The sequence below is a fragment of the Lytechinus variegatus genome, chromosome 3 (genome assembly GCF_018143015.1).
Source record: "Lytechinus variegatus isolate NC3 chromosome 3, Lvar_3.0, whole genome shotgun sequence".
Taxonomy (NCBI): domain Eukaryota; kingdom Metazoa; phylum Echinodermata; class Echinoidea; order Temnopleuroida; family Toxopneustidae; genus Lytechinus; species Lytechinus variegatus.
Window position 1 is genome coordinate 55,887,281 of NC_054742.1, and position 20,432 is coordinate 55,907,712.

A 20,432-nucleotide genomic window follows, 5' to 3' on the forward strand; every position below is an offset into this window, starting at 1 on the left:
GCGCCCTTTATCTTAAATTCCTGATTAGAAGCGTCCGTCTCTTGGCAATAAACCGAATCCAGATAATGAACTCATCGGTCTGAATTTTCAATTGACAGAGAAGAAATAGGTAATGTTTTACATGAATATTCCATAAACAATTTTGTAATTGTTGGTTTCTCTTGAGTCTTGTCTACAATAATTTAGAGGTTTAGATTCCACCCTACACTCACTCAATTTGGATTTCAGCAATTCCAACGGTCCCATATGCGTTGATAATTGTGTGTGCTGTGACGTGTGAGTGTGACTAGCCTAGCCAGGCGGCTTCTCGAGAGTAAAAATCATTTACTGACGTAAGCGGTAAGGTTACTCTCATACGAAGCCAGGGGCCGATTGCACGAAAGGGTATTTTCAAAAACCATCTTTCGTGTCGCCCATTTATTATGATGCACCATGTGAAACGCATTTTAAATAAATTCCTACCTGCAAACATATTTTATTCATCCGTTAAAGATAAATAAACAAAATCTTTGTTTACAAAATGATATGATATATCATGAAATTGTATACCAATCGATTTAAATGCTGTTAACAAATTCTATTTGTTTATCATACATTTCAGAAATATCCCGCTAATGCTGTAACCGATTTTTATTCCAATTCCCGATCCGATCCGATTTTCCCCTTTTTTCTACATTTTTCCGAACTCCGATTTTTGACCATTGGGGAAAAAATCGGATCGGAAAAACCAAAACATTACAAGACAAAAAAAAAACACGTGGCGACATGTTTGCCGTCAAAATGCGCTGGTGATTTGTTTTGATCTCAGACAAAAGCGGTGGAAGGAAAAGAAGATAGGCCTAAAGGGGAAGAAAATTATGATTTGTTTTTATCTCCGATATTAGCGGAAAGGCAGGTGGAGAAGAAGATTATGATTTGTTTTGATCTCCGACATAATCGGGGAAGAACAAAACGATGATAATGATAATTGGTGATAATTTGTTTTGATCTCCGACAAAAATGGAGGAAGAAAAACAACGAAAAGACGATATGTTTTGATCTTAAGCGGAGGCAAATAAGATTTAGTTGAACACGCTGACATGCGCGGTAATATTTACGACTATCTGACTATACGTCCTCTAAGAGTTTACGATTACCTCCGCCATCACTACGATGTTGTAGAGAAGGTGAATATCATGGTAAACAACTCTGGATAATAATGCGTCTTTTTCGGGAGGTCATGCGACCTTCAAGAGTTTACGATTACCTCCGCCATCACTACGATGTTGTAGAGAAGGTGAATATCATGGTAAACAACTCTGGATAATAATGCGTCCTTTTTGGAGGTCATGCGACCTTTATGAGATTACGATTACCTCCGCCATCACTACGATGTTGTAGAGAAGGTGAATATCATGGTAAATAACTCTGGATAATAATGCGTCCTTTTCGGGAGGTCATGCGACCTTTATGAGTTTACAATTACCTCCGCCATCACTACGATGTTGTAGAGAAGGTGAATATCATGGTAAACAACTCTGGATAATAATGCGTCCTTTTGGGAGGTCATGCGACCTTTAAGAGTTTACGATTACCTCCGCCATCACTACGATGTTGTAGAGAAGGTGAATATCACGGTAAACAACTCTTGATAATAATGCGTCTTTTTCAGGAGGTCATGCGACCTCTAAGAGTTTACGATTACCTCCGCCATCACTACGATATTGTAGAAAAGGTGAATATCATCGTAAACCACTTTGGATAATAGTGCGTCTTTTTCGGTAAGTAATGCGGCCTCTAAAAGTTCACGACGGACTCCGCCATCACCACGATGTTGTAGAGAAGAGGCCTATCGTTGATCGGCGGTAGTGTCGCGCGCTGGAACGTCATTATCTTATTTTCCTTCCTCCGATTATGTCGGAGATCAAAACAACTCATCATCTTCTTCCTCCGCTTTTGTCGGAGATCAAAACAAATTCTGCCATCAGTGTAGCGTGCCGCATTTGTCCACGCGCCGGCCACATACAAATTTTAATGTATTTTTTTGTTTTTGAATATCTTCTGATCCGATATCCGAACCGATTCTGATTTTAGGAGCAAAACTTCCGAACCGAACTCCGATCCCGTAATTGCTCTAACTTACAACATTATATCCCGCATACAGGATTACAGCGCATCATAAAAGATGGGCGACACGAAAGACGGTCCTTGGAAAGACCCTTTCGTACAATCGGCCCCCGGTCTTCCTTCTCATTGACCCACACATACATGTAGGAAGCCAAAACCTGAAACTTTCACCCCCGAGATTTCTACTTCTAAAAGATCTAGCCCTAAATCATGTACACTACATGGGATAAAACTTCATTCCCAACATTTCTACGCTCTCGTTATTTTTGAACAAGAATTCATCAAAAAAAGGAGTAAAATATTTTTAAAAACCGGAAGAGACTTGCCCGATGTTTACGCTGCCATCTTGTTTCCTATTGTTCTTCGCCATCCTTCACCGATGCATGCGTGTGTAAAAATTTAATTCCAAAAAGCCAGTGTATTTTCCAACAATTGATCATCGTTGCTATTCTTTGCAGCTTGAGCATAGAAACGCGTCAGCCAATCATGTTTATGTTACCATTGTCAGTTCATCATTAACTGAAAATGGTAGCACAAATGTGATTGGCTGGTGCATTTATGATGAACTGAACTTCACAGGAATCAATAAGATGTACTCCAGTGATTGGCAACTACTTACGGGGTGGGGGGGGGTTAAGCTCTCAAATTATTTTAGGATGGGAGTGTGCCTCACGAAACTCTGAAATGGGGGTCTAACTAAGGAACTGACTAAAAGGGTAAAGTACAGATGCTTGGGAACTAAATATATACTGCGGTGTGTGAAAAATGGGGTCTACACAATGGGATCGCAGCACCGTACATGTAGGTACGTTGCACCATAGCGCTGTGCATGCGCTAGCAATGCATGGAGCGGCAACTAGTTTATGTGTAGGGAGTTGCGAAGCTGTATGCGCATCTCTCGCATGCGGTGCTCACGCTTGACAATTTTGGCAAGGCTGGGGAAGTGAGTTGTCTCGTAACGGGGATTTTGCGAGTGGGGCTGGGCGGCTTCTGAACTGAACTTATGTCATTTGGAGTATCTAGAGAACTGAAAATTAGGTGTGAAAAAGGGGGTCATCAAGGCGGCATGTCCCCGTACCACCAATATATGTGAGTCCCCCCCCCCCGGACTATTTTACCAATATTTCATGTTTTTATCAGTCTCAAAATCAATCATTTAGAACCTTTACCTATTCACACAATATAAATTCACCACCGATTATAAAACATCGCATTCACAGAATGTGTGGCTGGTGGCCACGGTGATATTTGCGATTGTGAATACTATGTTTTCAAATAATTTGCATTTATATCAAGTTTTTAATTCTCTCCCATTCTACCTCATCTCATTAACATTTATCATATCTATTAGCGTCAACAGACTATCAAACATTCCAAGATGTTGGTGCCGATCTTCACCCTCAAGCTGAATCATAAAATCAATCCACGGATGGTGACGATTGGAAAGTATGACGGCAAGCATCCTAACCTCACAGCAGCTACAACAGCTGGAAAGGTAAGGTGATATCATATTGTCACAACAGAAACATAATTGAGATAAATTCATCTATAGAGTTAGTCTAAGCATTATTATTATCATTATTTACCGGTATTTGTTATAATTATAATTAATATTATTAGTAGTAGTAGTACTATTATTATCATTATTATTATTGTTATTATTATTATTTTTATTATCATTATTGTTATTATTCAGTTATTGTAATCATATCACATAACCATCTAACGTCTCTATTCACTTCCAAAGCAACTTTGATGTTATTACCATGACTGTAGCCAAGCAAGTCTTTTGCAGCACATAAGTATTAGAAAGAATTAATTCTGCTTCAAAGGGGTAAAATGGTGTGATTTTCTTTAGTGTTATCACCATGAGAGAGAAATATCTGAGAAATCGACTGAAAAGATTAAAGACTGAAATTTTGTGAGATTAAAGATATCGACACCATAGATCAAATTTTTTTTCTTTAAATCATTTTGTGGGCTGTGATTGTGATGCTTGTGTCAGGGAGTTTACAAGTGTATTATTAGGAAAAGCAACATCGCTCCTTTTTAATTTTTTTATCCATCACCAGGTATTTGTCCACAACCCTCACACCCGTGGTGCACGTGGAGGAGGACGAGCCAGCGAGATAGCGGTGGATTCCGACATCAGCCTTCTGAGTATCAACCAGAAGGTTAGCGCTGTCTGCGCTGGTTCTCTTGATTCCATGGGTGTGAATGATATCCTGATGGTTGGCACGCAGACCAATCTCCTAGCCTACGATGTTCAGAACAACACAGATATCTTCTACAAGGATGTAAGTCATCTCGAAGCATTTGCAGTGATTATACTGATTTCTCTAATATTTGTCTCACCTGCGAATCAGAGACTTGAGACTACAGGCGCCGCTTTTCCGATGGCTGTGGCAGCGGCGGCAGCGTCAACACCAAATCTTAACTGAAGGTTAAGTTTTTAAAATGACAGCATAACTTAGAAAGTATATTGACCTAGTTCATGAAACTTGGCCATAAGATTAATCAAGTATTACTGAACATCATGCCTGAGTTTTAAGTCACATGATCAAAGTCAAATGTAATTTAGGGTCAATGAACTTTGGCCAAATTGGGGGTATTTGTTGAATTACCATCACAACTTTAAAATTTTATGGATCTGATTCATGACACTTCGACATAAGAGTAATCAAGTATCACTTCACATCATGTGCTAGTTTCAGGTCACATTATCAAAGTTAAAGGTCATTTAAGGTCAATGAACTTTGGCCAAGTTGGGGTATCTGTTTAATTACCATCATAACTTTAAATGTTTAAGGATATGATTCATGGAACTTGGACATAAGAGTAATCAAGTATCACTGAACATCCTGTGCATGTTTCAGGTTACATGACCAAGGTCAAAGGTCATTTAAGGTCAATGAACTTTGACCATGTTGGGGGTATTTGTTGAATACCATCATAACTCTGTAAGTGTATTGGGCTAGTTCATAAAACTTGGACATAAGAGTAATCAAGTATCATTGAACATCTCATGTGAGTTAAGGTCATGAACTTTGGCCAATTTGGAGGTAAGTATTAGATTGCTGTTTTAACTTTCAAAGTTTCAAACAGAAACAGAAAACAGTTAATAGATTTAGTTAATAAAATTTGGATAAAGGGGTAAACAAGAATCACTGACAAGTCTAAGATTGCATGATCAAGGTCAAATGTCATTTATTGTCAATGAACGTAGTATTGTATCATTATATGAATGGTGTATTTTTTTGTGAATAATTATTTTATTGTAGTTTTCAAAGTCAGCACTGCTGCTATATTGAATCATGTGATGCAGGTGAGACTGCCAGAGGCGCTCCACTTGTTATAGCTTGATTTGTTACTTTTCACCACACCCGAAAGGGTTGTATGGTGGTAAAGAAACAACAAGTCAAACTGTAAAAATTGAAGAAATTCCTGTAAAATGATAGTAATAGTATCCAGCATTTCTGTAGCACTTAAAAGGAAAGTTCAGCCAGACAAATTTTGGTTTCAATGAGAGCAGACAAAAGAGAGTGAAACATTGGTGAAAGATTAATGAAAATCCAACAAATGATAAGAGAAGTTTTTTACTTTTGATGTTTATGAGAGCAGCTCTCATAGATCGTGTAATGAAAATACCACAAATTCAAATTTTTGATGGAAAATGATGAAAAGGAATATTTTTTTCTTATAGAAGGGGGGATGAAATGATATGTCTGATGATGTCTGATGAAGTATCAAATAAATCGCTTTTAAATTTGTGAGAAAATGGCATTTAATCAAAATTTGAGAGATGCAAATGGCAACTAGTGTAAATTCAAGCAGCAAACCCATTGTTCAAGGGGGAATGACTATTGTTCCATCCCCCTCCCCCATTTGAATAGTTTGATGTCTTTTATTTATGCCCAGGCATATTGCCATAGGGTCACTGTCAAATTTGATGTCTCTGATTTGAAAACGGGAGCATTTCATGAAGAGTTTTGCCTAGGATGACTAATTTGCTCTTAGCCAATCAGATCCAAGGATTTTTAATAGCTTATAACAACTGTCAATAAAAATCTATCACATTATTATGTCTATGATTTCAAAGCCAGGGAGCAAGCATTTCATGAAGATTTTTTTTTCAGTGATTTTCACCAACCAATTTTCACTCCTTCAATCAGATCCAAGGATTTTCAGTAGCTTATAACAACCGTCAATAAAAATCTATCACATTATTATGTCTATGATTTCAAAGCCAGGGAGCAAGCATTTCATGAAGATTTATCAGTGATTTTCACCAACCACTTTTCACTCCTTCAATCAGATCCAAGGATTTTCAGTAGCTTATATCAACCGTCAATAAAAATCTATCACATTATTATGTCTATGATTTCAAAGCCAGGGAGCAAGCATTTCATGAAGATTTTTTTTCAGTGATTTTCACCAACCAATTTTCACTCCTTCAATCAGATCCAAGGATTTACAGTAGCTTATAACAACTGTCAATAAAAATCTATCACATTATTATGTCTATGATTTCAAAGACGGGGAGCAAGCATTTCATGAAGATTTTTTTTTTCAGTGATTTTCACCAACCAATTTTCACTCCTTCAATCAGATCCAAGGATTTTCAGTAGCTTATAACAACGGTCAATGAATATTGTTTTTACAGGCAGCCGATGGAGTAAATTCCATTGTGATAGGCAAGCTAGGAAGTATCAACTCACCCCTCGCCATCACAGGAGGAAACTGTGCTCTATATGGATATGACATTGAGGGAAATGATCTTTTCTGGACTGTGAGTATCATATTTGATATTTGAATCTGGACTCTTCCGAAAAATGTTTGTCTCTTGATGATGGTACAAGTGTTCCCTGGGGGGGATATCTATTCTGGTGCCTTTCTATGAAAGGAGAATAATATCCTTGAAACCAGTTGAATTCATATGAAGGGAAAAAAAGAAACAAATCAATGAAAGTTTTGGGAAGATTGAATGAATAATAAGAAAGTTGTGAGCATTTGAATATTGAGATCACCAAGGCTATGTAGATCCTCCTTTTTGCAATGTGACCAAGATCTGTGATGTTACACGCGTACAACGTCCTCATAAATGTTGTACCTGTTTTGCCCATTGAAGTAATTTATTTGAAAAAGACTTATTTGTGGATTAAATACCTTTTTATTGTAAATATACATGCTGTATCTTGTGTCCATTAAATGAAGTTTGAAAAAAATATAGATTTTTTGTAGTCAATGTGGTGCACTAAATATTCATACAAAAGAAAGGGGTAATAGAAAAGTGCTCTTTCAAATGGTGCAATGAGATTGAATTTTACTTTGGGTAAAATTGTTATATTCTAAGAAAAAAAGGTCTTAATAATTTACAATAGCATGGACAAGGATTTAACTGTGGAAGGATTTGGATGAATTCTACCCATTTACCTCATTAGCCTAGGGACCAGGGGAGGGTGTCACAAAGAGCGAAGTGTGATTATGCATAAATTCCAATATGCACATGGTATTTAAGTTAACATGCAATCTTCTTTATCAATACACAGTAGTGCACATCCTCTTAACATGATTTGACCCATTGCATTGATTCCTTTTATACCACACGCAACTTGGAATTTAATTGGGACTCTAAATCACATTTAAATCTTTGTGAAACCTCCCCCTGTAATCTAATTGTTTCTTGGTTTGCATTGTAAACCTACCATCGTGTGTTATTACTCCATCGTCAAGGTGACTGGTGACAACGTGTGTTCCTTGGCACTGTGCCAATTCTGTGGAGATGGCAGGAATCAGTTGGTCGTCGGATCGGAAGATTACGACATCAGGGTGTTTCAGGAGGATGAGATTGTTTCAGAGATGACAGAGACAGAGGTAAAATTCATGATTGGAATCGCTGGACCAGGGCCTGTTGCAAAAGGAACTGTGTTTGAAAGCAACTTTTAAAAAGTCAAGCGCAAGTCCAGAATGCGCTATATGGATTGTGTATAAAATCATGTTGTGTTTGATTGCGTTCCTTTCTTCAACAGACCCTGTTGCCTTTTTGTTTATTGATTTCCCGGAACATATGCCAACGTATAATGGCATTATTTAGAACAAATTTTTCAAAGGAAACTAGACTCTATCCTACATCTAATATAAACACCAATCAATTCCTGGAGATTACCTTGAATAAAGTACTATTTTGGTGTATCAGCGTATAATTATCATTGTAGTATGGCTCAACAATCCAGAAATATCAAGGTTTAATTAGTTTCCAGGAACATATAACAATGTATAATGGCATAGTAACAAATTTTAAAAAGAAATTAAACAAATAACACAAACAACGACCAATGGCTGAGGATTACCTAAAAGAAATTATTTTTACTGTTTAGTTTAACCTTTATAACATTTCTCAACAATCAAGAAAAATCAAAATTCCATGCTGGTTAATACCACATTAACAGTTACCAATCATTCATGATGGTGCCCTTTGTGAAGTAGTTTACAGTATAGGCCACTGATGTTGCCCTTGTTGTTTAATCCAGGCCATCACAGCTCTTTGCCCGATGACTGATGCCAGGTTTGGCTATGCTTTAGCAAATGGCACTGTTGGTGTTTATGAAAAGAATTCAAGGTACTGGAGAATCAAGGTGAGTCGTGACGTTTACTCCTGCTTCATTGTATATTGTACAGATATTGCCTGCTTGGAAACTAAATATAACATTTGTGAATATGACATGAATATTGCATTTTATTTTGCCGGAAGTGCACAGCGAAGAAGAAAAGTGTAGTCCCGAGGCAAAGTTCAGCTTCGCTGGTAAAGCTGATATGTTATATATTTAAAAAAATGTAGCAGGGCATTACTGTTTTTTTTTTTTAATAAATATATTCTATGTAGATTTACCATCAAAGTCTATTATTTACCGGTATATGATAAACCTGCTTTTATTTATGATAGTGTGAAACATTTGAATCTATCACTCAATACGCACTGTTTCTAAGTGCTAGACTCATCAATTAAATGTATGATAAAGGAATGAATGTAACATTTGTAAATATGACTTATACATACTCGCAATTTCTGATGCCTCTGAAATATCTTTACCTGATAATAATGGAAACAGTATACAGATCATCAGAAAATCAGAGCTAAGAACTATTGATGATATATCATAAATTAATCACAAGTAAAATGGACAAATGATATTTCATGTAAAGCTTTGAATTTTCTCTTTTTTCTGGTATAACTTAGATGATTATTCATTCATATGTGAGTGAGTAAATACAATTTGAAGAAGAAAGAGAGGAGGGGGGTTGGGAGTGGTATATATCAATATAACTGTGAATGTACAAAGTTGCGTAAGTGTAAAACTGTACTTCCCTTGATTTGCTGACCTATCTGCAGTCTAAGAACCAAGCCGTCACCATAGATAGCTTTGATCTGGATGGAGATGGCGTACCCGAGCTAATCACGGGATGGAGCAACGGAAAGGTAAAACAATTCATTTCAATTCAACAAGGTATTAGTTTGAACATAATGTATTATGTAGGGTATGAGAATGAAGTCAATCCAAATGCATCAAGAAGCAAATTATTTTTGTAAAGTGAATGTATTTAATCCCCTGTCCCATTGACTTATCACAGGAAACATCAAACAAACAACTTTCAATTGGATTTTAAAATGGGTTTCTCCTTCCCCTACTATATTTTGTTGAAATCCAATCTGTTTGTTTGCATTTGCTTATGATTAGATTGATGCACGAAGTGACAGGACCGGTGAGGTAGTGTTTAGAGATAATTTGTCTTCGGCCATCGCAGGGATAGTGCAGGGTGACTACAGAATGGATGGGAACATGGAACTCATTTGCTGCTCAAACGAAGGAGAAGGTAGGATATTTCATAATGACTTGTGAAAAGGGTGACAGAAATATGTGACAGCTGTTTTCAAGGATGCCACTTTCCAGCTTGAATCGAAATTCTGACCATCTCTGCCATTTTTCGCAGTCCCGAGCTAGAGTCTGAATTCTGACCTTTTCCGCCATTCCTCGCAATTCCGACGTATCCGTTTTCTTTCATCAGAAAAAGTAAATTATCTCTGTCTCTCTCTAGCTGATACATGATTCGTCCCATCTGTTGGATTCTGTTCAGGCTCCACCAGACATGCGAGCACATAGACATGCAACAATATCCCCATATGATATGAGGAATGTCATGAAACAAAAGATCCTTGTGCATGTGCACTCACGAAAAAAGACAAGAACAGAAATTGATTAAAAGAGACAGCAAGGGGAAAAAAGAGACAGAAATTCTCTACTTGTGTGTGTAATATTCTTGATTTGGCAGTAGTTTGAGTAGTAAAATGTTTAAAAACCTCCAGCTGAGGCACTGCCCCTGGACCCTGTTAGTGGCTACATCCCCAGACTTCGGAACAAGGGGGGGGGTTAATTTGTATCGTTCCTGGTAATCACATGCTATGAAGCATAGAGAAAATTGGTTACAAAAAAAATTAGCCATTATTACTCCATTTCTTTCTTTTTTTCCAGTGCGAGGTTACCTACCCGCCAACCAGGAGCAGAAAGGGAATCTGATGGACACCAATATTGAACAGGAAACGATACGAGATCTGAGCCAGCGGAAGCAAAACCTTATCCTAGAACTTAAGAATTATGAAGAGAATGCCAAGGTGGGTTGTGTATGTGCTCTCGTTAGATTGTTGTTTATGATATTTCACAGGGGTTTTGCTAGGATTTTCTTTGAAATTTCACTGGATTTGAATCTCTTGTGGGCACAAAGTCATGTGGGCTTGCAGAATCAGATATTCAGGCCATTACGAAAATTTGTGTTTAAAAACAGATCTCCTCTGACACCCCAATTTCAAATTCCAAGCTTCTTTCACTGCCCCCCCCCATCCCCGATATCAGCAGGAATGGTAATCCTTAAGTAAACAACCACACACTCTCCCAGATAATCCACCTTCCCCCCAAGGAGAAGTGACCTTCATACGGCCAGGCAGAGGGAGAGAGACAGAAGGTGGTTTCAGACCGCCTCGAAGTTCGCCAGTTCCAGGTATTCTCTGATCGGGAAATTTACCCCGATCAGAAAATACCAGGTATTTTGGTAATGTGAAAGCAAACTACGCGTAATCTCCCCGAAAGAAAATACCCGCTAAATAGTAGGTACTTGGCGAAATTACGAGAACTTTCGTGGGTATTTTTCCAAGGTCGCAGGTATTTAGGCGATGTGAAAGCAAATTACGGGAACTTTTATCCCAGCGTGTCGTTGGGCGCGGCGGCGTGGGTGGCTGCTGGGCTAGTGATTTTGAATCTCCCGCCTTGCCTGCTTATCAGACCACACTGCGCATGCTCGTAACTTTGGGAACTTATCCCGAAGGATGTGTTTCGGGGCGGTGTGAATGCAGGAATAATTAACGGGTATTTTTTAGCCTTAAAAGTTCTCGTAATTTAACGGGGATTCTTGTGATCGAGGCGGTTTGAAACCACCTAGAGAGAGATGTTGAGGTTTCCAGCGTGGTGTTTGTTCAGCTCTTATCAGCAGCTGCATTCGACCCCACCCCAGTTTAAACGAGAAAAACTTAACTTTCCCCAAAAACTGAAAATGGGGTGTCGATACCCCACTTGAGTTCCCATTGACTTACACGCAAGGCCTTATCAGCAGTCAAATGAACCCCACCCCAGTTTAAACGAGAGAATTGAAGCTCTCCCAAAATCTGAAATTGGGGTTTCAGATTCCCCACCTGACCTCCCGTTGACATAAGGGCAATTCCACAGGTTGGGACAAATCATGTAACGTGAGTAACCGACACATTCCAAAGATTTGCCAGGAGCATAATAGAATTTCCCAAGTTTTGTTTTTATACAAAGGATAGTCAGACTGTGTACTTTGTTGTGATAAGGAGATGTTTAGTTCCTATCAATAATAATGGAGTTACAGCTCCAAGTATGAGTCAAGGTGTCTCCAAATGTAACGTGAGTAACCGTGGAATAGCCCATAACACGCAGGGCAATGGGGTTCCTGTGTTATAAGCTGGTGGGGTATTTTTTAAACACAGGATTCACGTAATGCATAGCGTATTTAGTCTCAAATGATGGGCAAGACTTTTTTAAATGTGCCATAAGTGTGATTCTTGCATTACAAATTTATCACTAAAAATTTAAAGGTTTAGGATTTAGAATTTGATTGTTTCAGTGATTTTTTTTTCTTTGTTTTAAAGGCTGGTAAGGATGAGAGACCGTCTGGTCTTGGTGATTTAGACAAGGCTCAGATGGGTATCATTCCTGCAAACACTCAACTTCAAACCACTCTCTCAGTAAACTCTGGTGCTGAAAAGACCTCTGTAAGTAATATTTCTCTTGGATTTAATAAAGCCTGTAGTTAGCTGTGTAAAATCGACCAAAATCTACCTGTCACTCTTTTAATTCATTTCTAGATCAGGGGAGCGTTTCATGAAAGAACTTGTCGGACGTTTTATCCGACATGTCCTGTTTTATACGACAGTTACCATAGGAACAGTGACTCTCAGCCAATCAAAATTAATGAAAGATGTCAGATCTGACAACTTGTCGGACGAAAATGTTGATGAAACGCTCCCCAGATGAATGTGTATGGCTATGAAATTTATGATGTGGAGGATGCAAGAAATGAAATTATAATATGATAAATTTTGCAATTTTACCTAAAAATTTATTTTGCTTGGTTGCCTGATGAAAGTAAAATGTCTGTGTTTTTTTTTAAGTATATACATATATAGCCTATAGTTCTTTTGAGTATTCTGTGTAAAATCAAAAACACATTTTTCAAAAATTATGTTCAATTTTGTTTCCTTCTGTTCATTTCAGCCCCATGTTGAATTAACAGTGAACACCAGTAATGATACAGTTCTGAAAGCTGTTCTTATCTTTGCTGAGGGGATCTTTGAAGGAGAGAGTCATGTCATGTAAGTGTATGTTTAACAGATATGCCTTATCTATGTTAGCTTTTTTTATTTTACAAAGTGAGACCAAAAAACATACACTTACAAAACTGACAGTTTATGAGAGTCCTTATCATAAACACATAAATGTTAACTAAGTCCTGAAAGTACATCCCGCCAAGGTAATGATTATTTTCACACTTTCAATATTTTCTTCTCAAATGCATCTGCTGGTTCTGGTTGCATATATTGGACTTGGCTTGCTGAGGCTTTATTCAACCTTGGTGCTGTATGTTCCTATATAATAATGATCAGAGAAGGGAGAGTAGAGATGGTGATTTTGGATCCAATACATGATGAGGCACATGACAGACATTTTGAATAGTGCTGTTAGTATTGTTGTTCTTACAACTTAGTAGGAGCAAACCGCAGAAAAATTGAAATTTGAAAAAATTTGAAATGAAAATTATAATTGCAATGTCATGTAATACCTTCAAACCCTTTAGTTGCAAAATGGTCTGATAGAAATAGTTATTTTATTTTTGCCAATGTTTTATTCTTTTATCTCATATAAGATACAGCTAATGTGGAAAGTACATCCATAATTCTTTTTGAAATTCCTCTTTCTTTCTCTAGACACCCAAACACACCTAATTTGTCAAATGCTCTTAAAGTGCCAATAGTCCCACCCAAAGACATCCCTGTGGATTTACATATCAAGGCATTTGTCGGTACAAAATCAAGGTTAGTATTTTAAATTGAAAATGTGTTTCTTTGATGTTATGATTATGATCGATATTACCTGTATTTATTACAGAGAATTTACTACTGGTAGCCAAATGTGAAGTTAATATTTGCCAATTAACTTTCAATGTCATTCCTAAATTCAGAAAACATGCTGGCTTCAATTGTCATATTAGCTATCTATATCTAAACTAAAAATTAAGCCATGTTTCATCTTGGTGCTACTTTGTGTATAAGGTTCGTATAGTTCGGATGCTTTTCGCTGAAAACGCCCTTAGTATTTGATGTTTTCTGCTAAACTCAAAGTAACCGTGGTAACCAATGATTTCATGAGAACGTCTTTGTACTCGTAACGATTGTTACGAGACCATCAGAGATTTAGATCTTCTTTGTTTTAATATGCATAATTAAAGCTGAAAGCGAGCACCCTTAAGATCACCAACACTGATAAGCAAATTTGTGACCAACACTGATAAGCAAATTTGTGCTTGGAAATGACTCTTCATTAAGAGCCGTGGTGTAGTGGTTCTGACTCTCGCCTTGTAAACAGAGGATCGTTTGTTCGAATCCCACCGCGGTCTAGCGTCATTTGGCAAGGCGTTAATCCACACTTTGCCACTCTCAACCCAGGTGCTAAATGGGTACCCGGTAGGATGCGAAAGATATTGTATGTTTGATTTTGCCAGCACCATAATGTGGCTTTGACAAATGCAAGGAATGCTTCCCAGGGAGTGGACATTGTGCACTTTTTGTGCTTGATTGAAATGAATCCAATGACCGGGGTAATAATATGCTGTATCGCGCTTTGGGCCATTCTGGGGAAAATCGCTTTATAAAAAATTGGCTATTAATATATTTTACTTTAAATCATCTTTCTTTGCAATCCAGTATGCAGTTCCATGTATTTGAGGTGACCCGTCAGCTGCCCAGGTTCTCCATGTATGTACCATGCACAGATCAAGTCCCTGAGCCAAAGAGTAGTGTAGTGTTTACAGTCAATGAAAGGATACAGAGGGTATGATTCTGTTTCTTTGGATTTCTGCTACATTTTCTACATTTAACATTTGTGCCATTGCATGGCCAGTCCTTTTGTACTTTCTCACCTCTTTGTGATATTTAATATGTTCTTTTTTGTAAAAGAGACTTTTGTAAATTATGTTATTAACTTTTCGATGACAGCATTTAAAAAAAAAATAGTGAATTTCTAAGGAGCCGTATATACATGTACATGATATGACATCATTAATGGGGTTTGACATTTATGATCATCATAGATGAATATCTTTGATGTGAAATAGTTAATTTCCAGGTTCAATGTCCAAATGATGCACTATTGGCGTGTGGTCAGACATTTATCCTCACTCCCTGGCCCCAGGTTGCTTGTTTACAAGCATTCATGCTCTCTTAGTAAACAGTTGATAAATCACCACCATCCGCTAACTATTTATTGATATTATGTTTCATGATATGGGGTCATAGAAGCCATATGCTGTGTTCTTCATTGCTATTGGATTACTAATGTATTTTTCCTTTCCTTGTTGAACATTGTTACAGGTGGTTCTATGGATAAATCAGAACTTCTTGGTAGATGAAGACGTAGCAGCCGATACTCCTCTCAATGTAGGGTTCCTTTCATTGAGGGGTTCGGGTCCTATATTTATTCAGATGCAGGCCAATGGACAGGTAAGTGGAAGGAAGAGATTTGAGACATTTTTTAATGAAAAATTAATGAGAAATTATAATAAATTTTTCTCTGTAATAAATATAACATAGCTTACTGCTTCAGTACATAACTGTTTTTCCATGCAATTTTTAAATATTTTTTTATGTTTAGTCATTTCCACAAAAAAATTTTTTGGAATAATTACAAAGCATCCATAAAGAGAATAAACAAATTGTACCAAAATATGTTTTTTTTATTAACAAAAATTGTAATATGCAATGTGCAATAGAGGTATTATATTGGGTGTGTAAATGGCAGATCCACTTTTATTCTTACTTTACTCCTCTTATTAAATCGCTTACCCCACTATAATTGTGAACATGTTTTGTGCATAGATGGTAATTTGTGCTGCAAGTACAAACAACTGACCAAGTTACTCTTGCTGTCAGGTCCCCCCTATGTGGAAACTTTATTTCGATTTGTTGGCAGATATGAATATTAAAACGTTTCTGATGCAAAGTGTATTACACACATTCATTCTTCATCATTCACAACCCTGTTTTTGCTTTAAAGGTATTTATCTTTGTGAGCGATTTAAAAATTCTCAAACCAAGATGAAACATGTGTACAAGTGCATGTATTAGAACTAATAAACCCTGAAAACAACCATTATTGAGAATAAAAAGCTAAAACTACAAGGCAAACACTGATTTTGTAAATAGGCGTCTTATAGATGCCTAAGTAGTACACATAAGTGTATGGGATGAAATTAAGATGGTGCTTCCGGCCACTTTATATTTCAATTTTTGAAGCACTAAATTATTTTCGAACGCAATTTTTTCTGGGCTTCATATCACAGACCCAGGTGACAAGTGTGACCTTCTAGCTCCGATTTTTTAAAAGTCAAACCAATGTTAACCAATCACTTTAAATCAATTTTTATTTTTAGGTAACCATTCGTACTGATGACATGGATCTAGCAGGTGACCTCATCCAGGCATTGGCTTCCTTCCTTGGTATAGATGACCTCCAGGTCATAGCTGATTATCCCATGCACATGGAAGATCTCAAAAATCTACTCATCAAGGTTTGTATATGTGTACTCAACTTTTAATAATAGTAATGATATACATTATTTGTATGGTGCACATATCCACCCTGTTGTTAAGGCGCTCTTATATTACCCTGGCTAAGATAGGCTACTGACTTTGGCGCTCACAGCTTTTTAATTCATTACTTCATTTACCTCACCTGGGTTGAGTGCAGCACACTGTGGATCAATTTCTTGCTCAAGGAAAATATATTTGGCTTGTTTTCTCCTCATTCTCTGAAGTTTCCACTTATTTTTTTCTACATTCAATCAAGTACTTGTGTGATTTACTGTCAATTATGATTTTGATCTGCTAAGAAACTTGAATCAAAAATTTCAAAATTCGTAAAGGATAACTTACTGTATGTTTCAGGTAAGATGGGCACATATTTAATCAGAGTCATAAATAATTTTTTTTATCTGAAGGGTTTACTCCTATATGTGCTATGTTTGCTGTGTTATATAGGTGGATGAGTTTCACTCGGTGAGGCAGAAGTTAACAGCTGAGATGGCCGACCATTCTAACTTGATCAGGAGTCTTGTCGTCAGGGCTGAAGATGCTCGGCTAATGTCAGATATGTAAATATGCCTTTTAGATTTTCCTTTTCATCTATGCATTTGAAAATAATTCTTGTTTGAGCAGCAACAGCTGTACATCAATTTTTGTCTCCCTAGTGGAATCCATGGTTAGCTTGTCAAGGTTGAATTAGGGATGAGTTTTTAATTTACCATATATTTTTTTTTGTCTTGTTTAAAGGTCAAGTCCACTCCAATAAAAGCTGATTTGAATAAAAACAGAAATCAAACAAGCATAAAACTAAAAATTTCACCACAATCGGATGTAGAATAAAGAGAGTTATAACGTTTAAAATTTTGCTTAATTAAAAAAAATAGTTATATGTACATCCTGGTCAGTATGCAAACGAAGGGACCAATGACCAATAAATCATTTTGTTTCATTGTATTTTATTATATGAAATATGAAAATATGTTTAAATTTTCTCCTCATTGCAATGTAAACTTTTTAGCTTTATGCTTATTTGATTTTCTACTTTGATCAACTATATTCTGATGTTAACTTTACCTTTAGTAAAAAGTCATAAAGGCATTTTATAGGATTGTAATTTGGTTCTTATGTCCAATGCAGGAGGAATATGCGTCGTGGGTACATGGAATTGTTTGACCTAAATCGAGACTTGGTTAATGGTTATAAGATCCGTTGCTCCAACCATCAAGAATTGCTCAACTGTCTCAAGCTTGTCAACCAAACTATTCAGAAGGCTGGGCAGCTTAGAGGTAAGATGATGATGATGATGATAATGTTGATTTTGATAGTGCTAATGATATTCTGAAATGTAATGCTTAATACTTCGGAAAAACATTTCTAAGTGGTCTACTGATATATTATTGATATGATGTTGGATACAAGGATAGGTGTCAATTCAATTGGAATGAATTTTCTTTTTAATTTGTTGTTTTTGGCTTGTACTCTCAGAACTATATTGGTGTTAAGTATAAGTACACTAGTGTTGACCAATCTATTGGATTAATGCGAATGAATGACATCACAATAAAGGTACAAATTTATTTTTTCTTTCTTTCAGTTGGAAAGTTCAAGACCCAAGTTGTATCATCATGCAGACAAGCTATCAAAGAGAATAACATCAGTGCCTTGTTTAAGATCATCAAGACTGGAACATCATGAACAGCAAGGGTTTTTGCAAACAATCATAAAACATCTGGGGCCCATTTTATTAAAGAGTTACAACTAAGGTAACTTTGCCATTATGGCAGCTCAGCAGCCAATCACAATAAAGGTTACCATGGTAGCTACAATGATGCTGAAATTAACATAGTTGTCTTTGTGAAACAGGCACCAGGGCAGTGTTACTTGAAACACAAAGTTTGTGATTTTTATTCTGACTTTTGTTCTGAGTGACAAGAACTGTTGCATCTGATGAGATCGGAGCAAAATAGTCTGTGATTTGTTTCTTGAAATGCACCCCTGTTCTCTTGCAGTAGTTTGTTTATGATGATGCCAGTCAGTGTTTCCTCTGCCAAAATATTTTCTCTTGTTTGGATGGAATTTGTATTGATATTCTCACCTTGATTGTATGTCATTTGTAACATACTGCTTTTCTATTTTGGGGGGAATGATATTCGTCATATTTACTTCTGCTGATTTACTTTAGTCCTGGAAAAAGTGATAGACATAAGAGCTTGGTTGAGGAAGAGAATGGGCTACAATATATGGCGAGAATGTCTAGTTGCTATTCACCAACAAAGAATGTTTGACATAGTGATGTTTGGGAGCTGAAGAACCTGTATACTAGTTGCGTTTGCATCTAATCCAAGGAGTATCACATGTGTAATAGCTGCTGCAACTTGTGTTTGCAAAAGTTATGGCAAGATCTTTCTGTAAAGAGAGAAAACAGACTTTTCTTTCCTTTGCATAGCGGGTTCATAAGGGTACATCATTGGCATCTGTTCATCTCAAGAGACGAGGCACCAGTTGATGGTGTCACATCTTCCAGAATGGGCTGTAGAGTCCCACTCTAAAGTGGCAGTCCCTAGAGAACTTTGTGCAGATGCACAAGGTCAGCGCTGAATCAGATGCTGAAAAAAAAGATGCTGCCCTCACTCCTCCGTCGAGATGTTGTCTTCGTTAGAATCCATCCGTGTTGAGAGATGATGGTGGTGTATGAAAGTTGATAATGTCACAACTCCTAGATTGGCAGTCTGTTTAGCTCTTGGTATATACTGTACAATGGAGATTGGCTCTGCTACACTTGCCTTCCTCCCAGCTCTCTTATCATGCATATACTACTACTTATTTCACTTCATCCTGCAAGGGTGTATTTATTTAGTCTCTGTCCGTCCAATTATATGTGAAAATTTGTGTGTTTTTGTACATAATTTACATTGCTATTTCAGCAGAGATCATATCTTGATCTTTAAGATTGTATAATGAATACATTTTTTTTATCATTCTCTTGAGCATTAATGATATGCAGATGTAGAATTTGAGTGCAATTTTTATACTGTGAACATATTTCAAAGCTTTAGTTTTTACTGATATTTTTGTGGTTTTGTGTACGGTATGTGATTTTTTTTTTTTTATACTTTGCTATGTCATTCATGTCTCCACAATCACCTTTCTATGAAACGTAAATTTCAGTGGCAGCCCACTATTCTTTTCACTCTTTGCAATCCGATGTATATGTGTCATTTCTATAGCTTAGATATCAACTGCATTTGTGTGAAAGCTGCCTTATAGAGGTTCGCAATTATGATGGTTATATTTCATTCTTTGCTGCTAAAACTGCTGAATGTGGTTTATTTTATTTATGTCACTTAAATCCTGTTTGATAAGTCAATGCAGGTCTCCTAGATTTGAGTATAAAAAGATATATCGCAAATGAAACAGATACACATAATAATAAATAATGATAATATAGGATATTTATGGCACACATCCACCGTGCTAGGTGCTCAAGGTGCTCCTATATTACCCCCACTAAGCTAGTCTGCAGATTCCGGTGCGCATAGCTTTTTGAGGAATTACTTCCTGCCAGACCCATTTACCTCACCTAGGTCGAGTACAGCACAATGGGTAAATTCACATCACAATATTGAATACAATTTTATTATCAAACACATAATGGCATCTGCTTGATAAAGAGAATTTCGATTTTACCAATCACTTATTCACTTGCATTTGATCAATGCTTTTTGTTGATACAGATGGACAATTTTGGATACCACACAAAAAATTATATCTCACAACAAAAAATGACATAAAGCTTTAGACGGAGACGGTGATACATGACAAATTAAGCAGTAACTTTATATCTGTTTTCATTGTTCAGTATCCTGTCCATTGGCAGTGGAGCAGAGGATTATCTTTTGTGTTT

At 36.9% G+C, this 20,432-nt stretch overlaps 1 protein-coding gene across 2 annotated transcripts; it reads left to right on the plus strand.

Annotated features, from left to right (window-relative positions):
* The first annotated feature begins 8 nt into the window (after positions 1 to 8).
* LOC121411432 (Bardet-Biedl syndrome 2 protein homolog) lies at positions 9 to 19,418 on the plus strand. Of its 2 annotated transcripts, none has more exons than XM_041604165.1 (18): positions 9 to 109; positions 3,458 to 3,601; positions 4,179 to 4,403; positions 6,770 to 6,895; positions 7,840 to 7,980; positions 8,637 to 8,741; positions 9,497 to 9,583; positions 9,843 to 9,978; positions 10,635 to 10,774; positions 12,323 to 12,445; positions 12,948 to 13,045; positions 13,658 to 13,765; positions 14,654 to 14,780; positions 15,320 to 15,448; positions 16,378 to 16,515; positions 16,985 to 17,097; positions 17,666 to 17,814; positions 18,123 to 19,418. In XM_041604165.1, the coding sequence occupies exons 2-18, from the start codon at positions 3,485 to 3,487 to the stop codon at positions 18,221 to 18,223; spliced, it is 2,163 nt and encodes a 720-aa protein (XP_041460099.1). In that variant the 5' UTR covers positions 9 to 109; positions 3,458 to 3,484; the 3' UTR covers positions 18,224 to 19,418. The 2 variants fall into 2 exon arrangements, with proteins under 2 accessions (XP_041460099.1, XP_041460100.1); XM_041604166.1 differs by having other exon boundaries at positions 20 to 109; positions 3,467 to 3,601.
* Positions 19,419 to 20,432: the final 1,014 nt, after the last annotated feature.

Excerpts from the sequence above, each read along its gene's own strand:
- LOC121411432 (XM_041604165.1), top strand. The coding sequence starts at position 3,485 with ATGTTGGTGCCGATCTTCACCCTCAAGCTGAATCATAAAATCAATCCA. Across the intron at positions 9,979-10,634 it reads CTGCTCAAACGAAGGAGAAG|TGCGAGGTTACCTACCCGCC; the intron begins GTAGGATATTTC and ends CTTTTTTTCCAG. Across the intron at positions 10,775-12,322 it reads ATTATGAAGAGAATGCCAAG|GCTGGTAAGGATGAGAGACC; the intron begins GTGGGTTGTGTA and ends TTTGTTTTAAAG.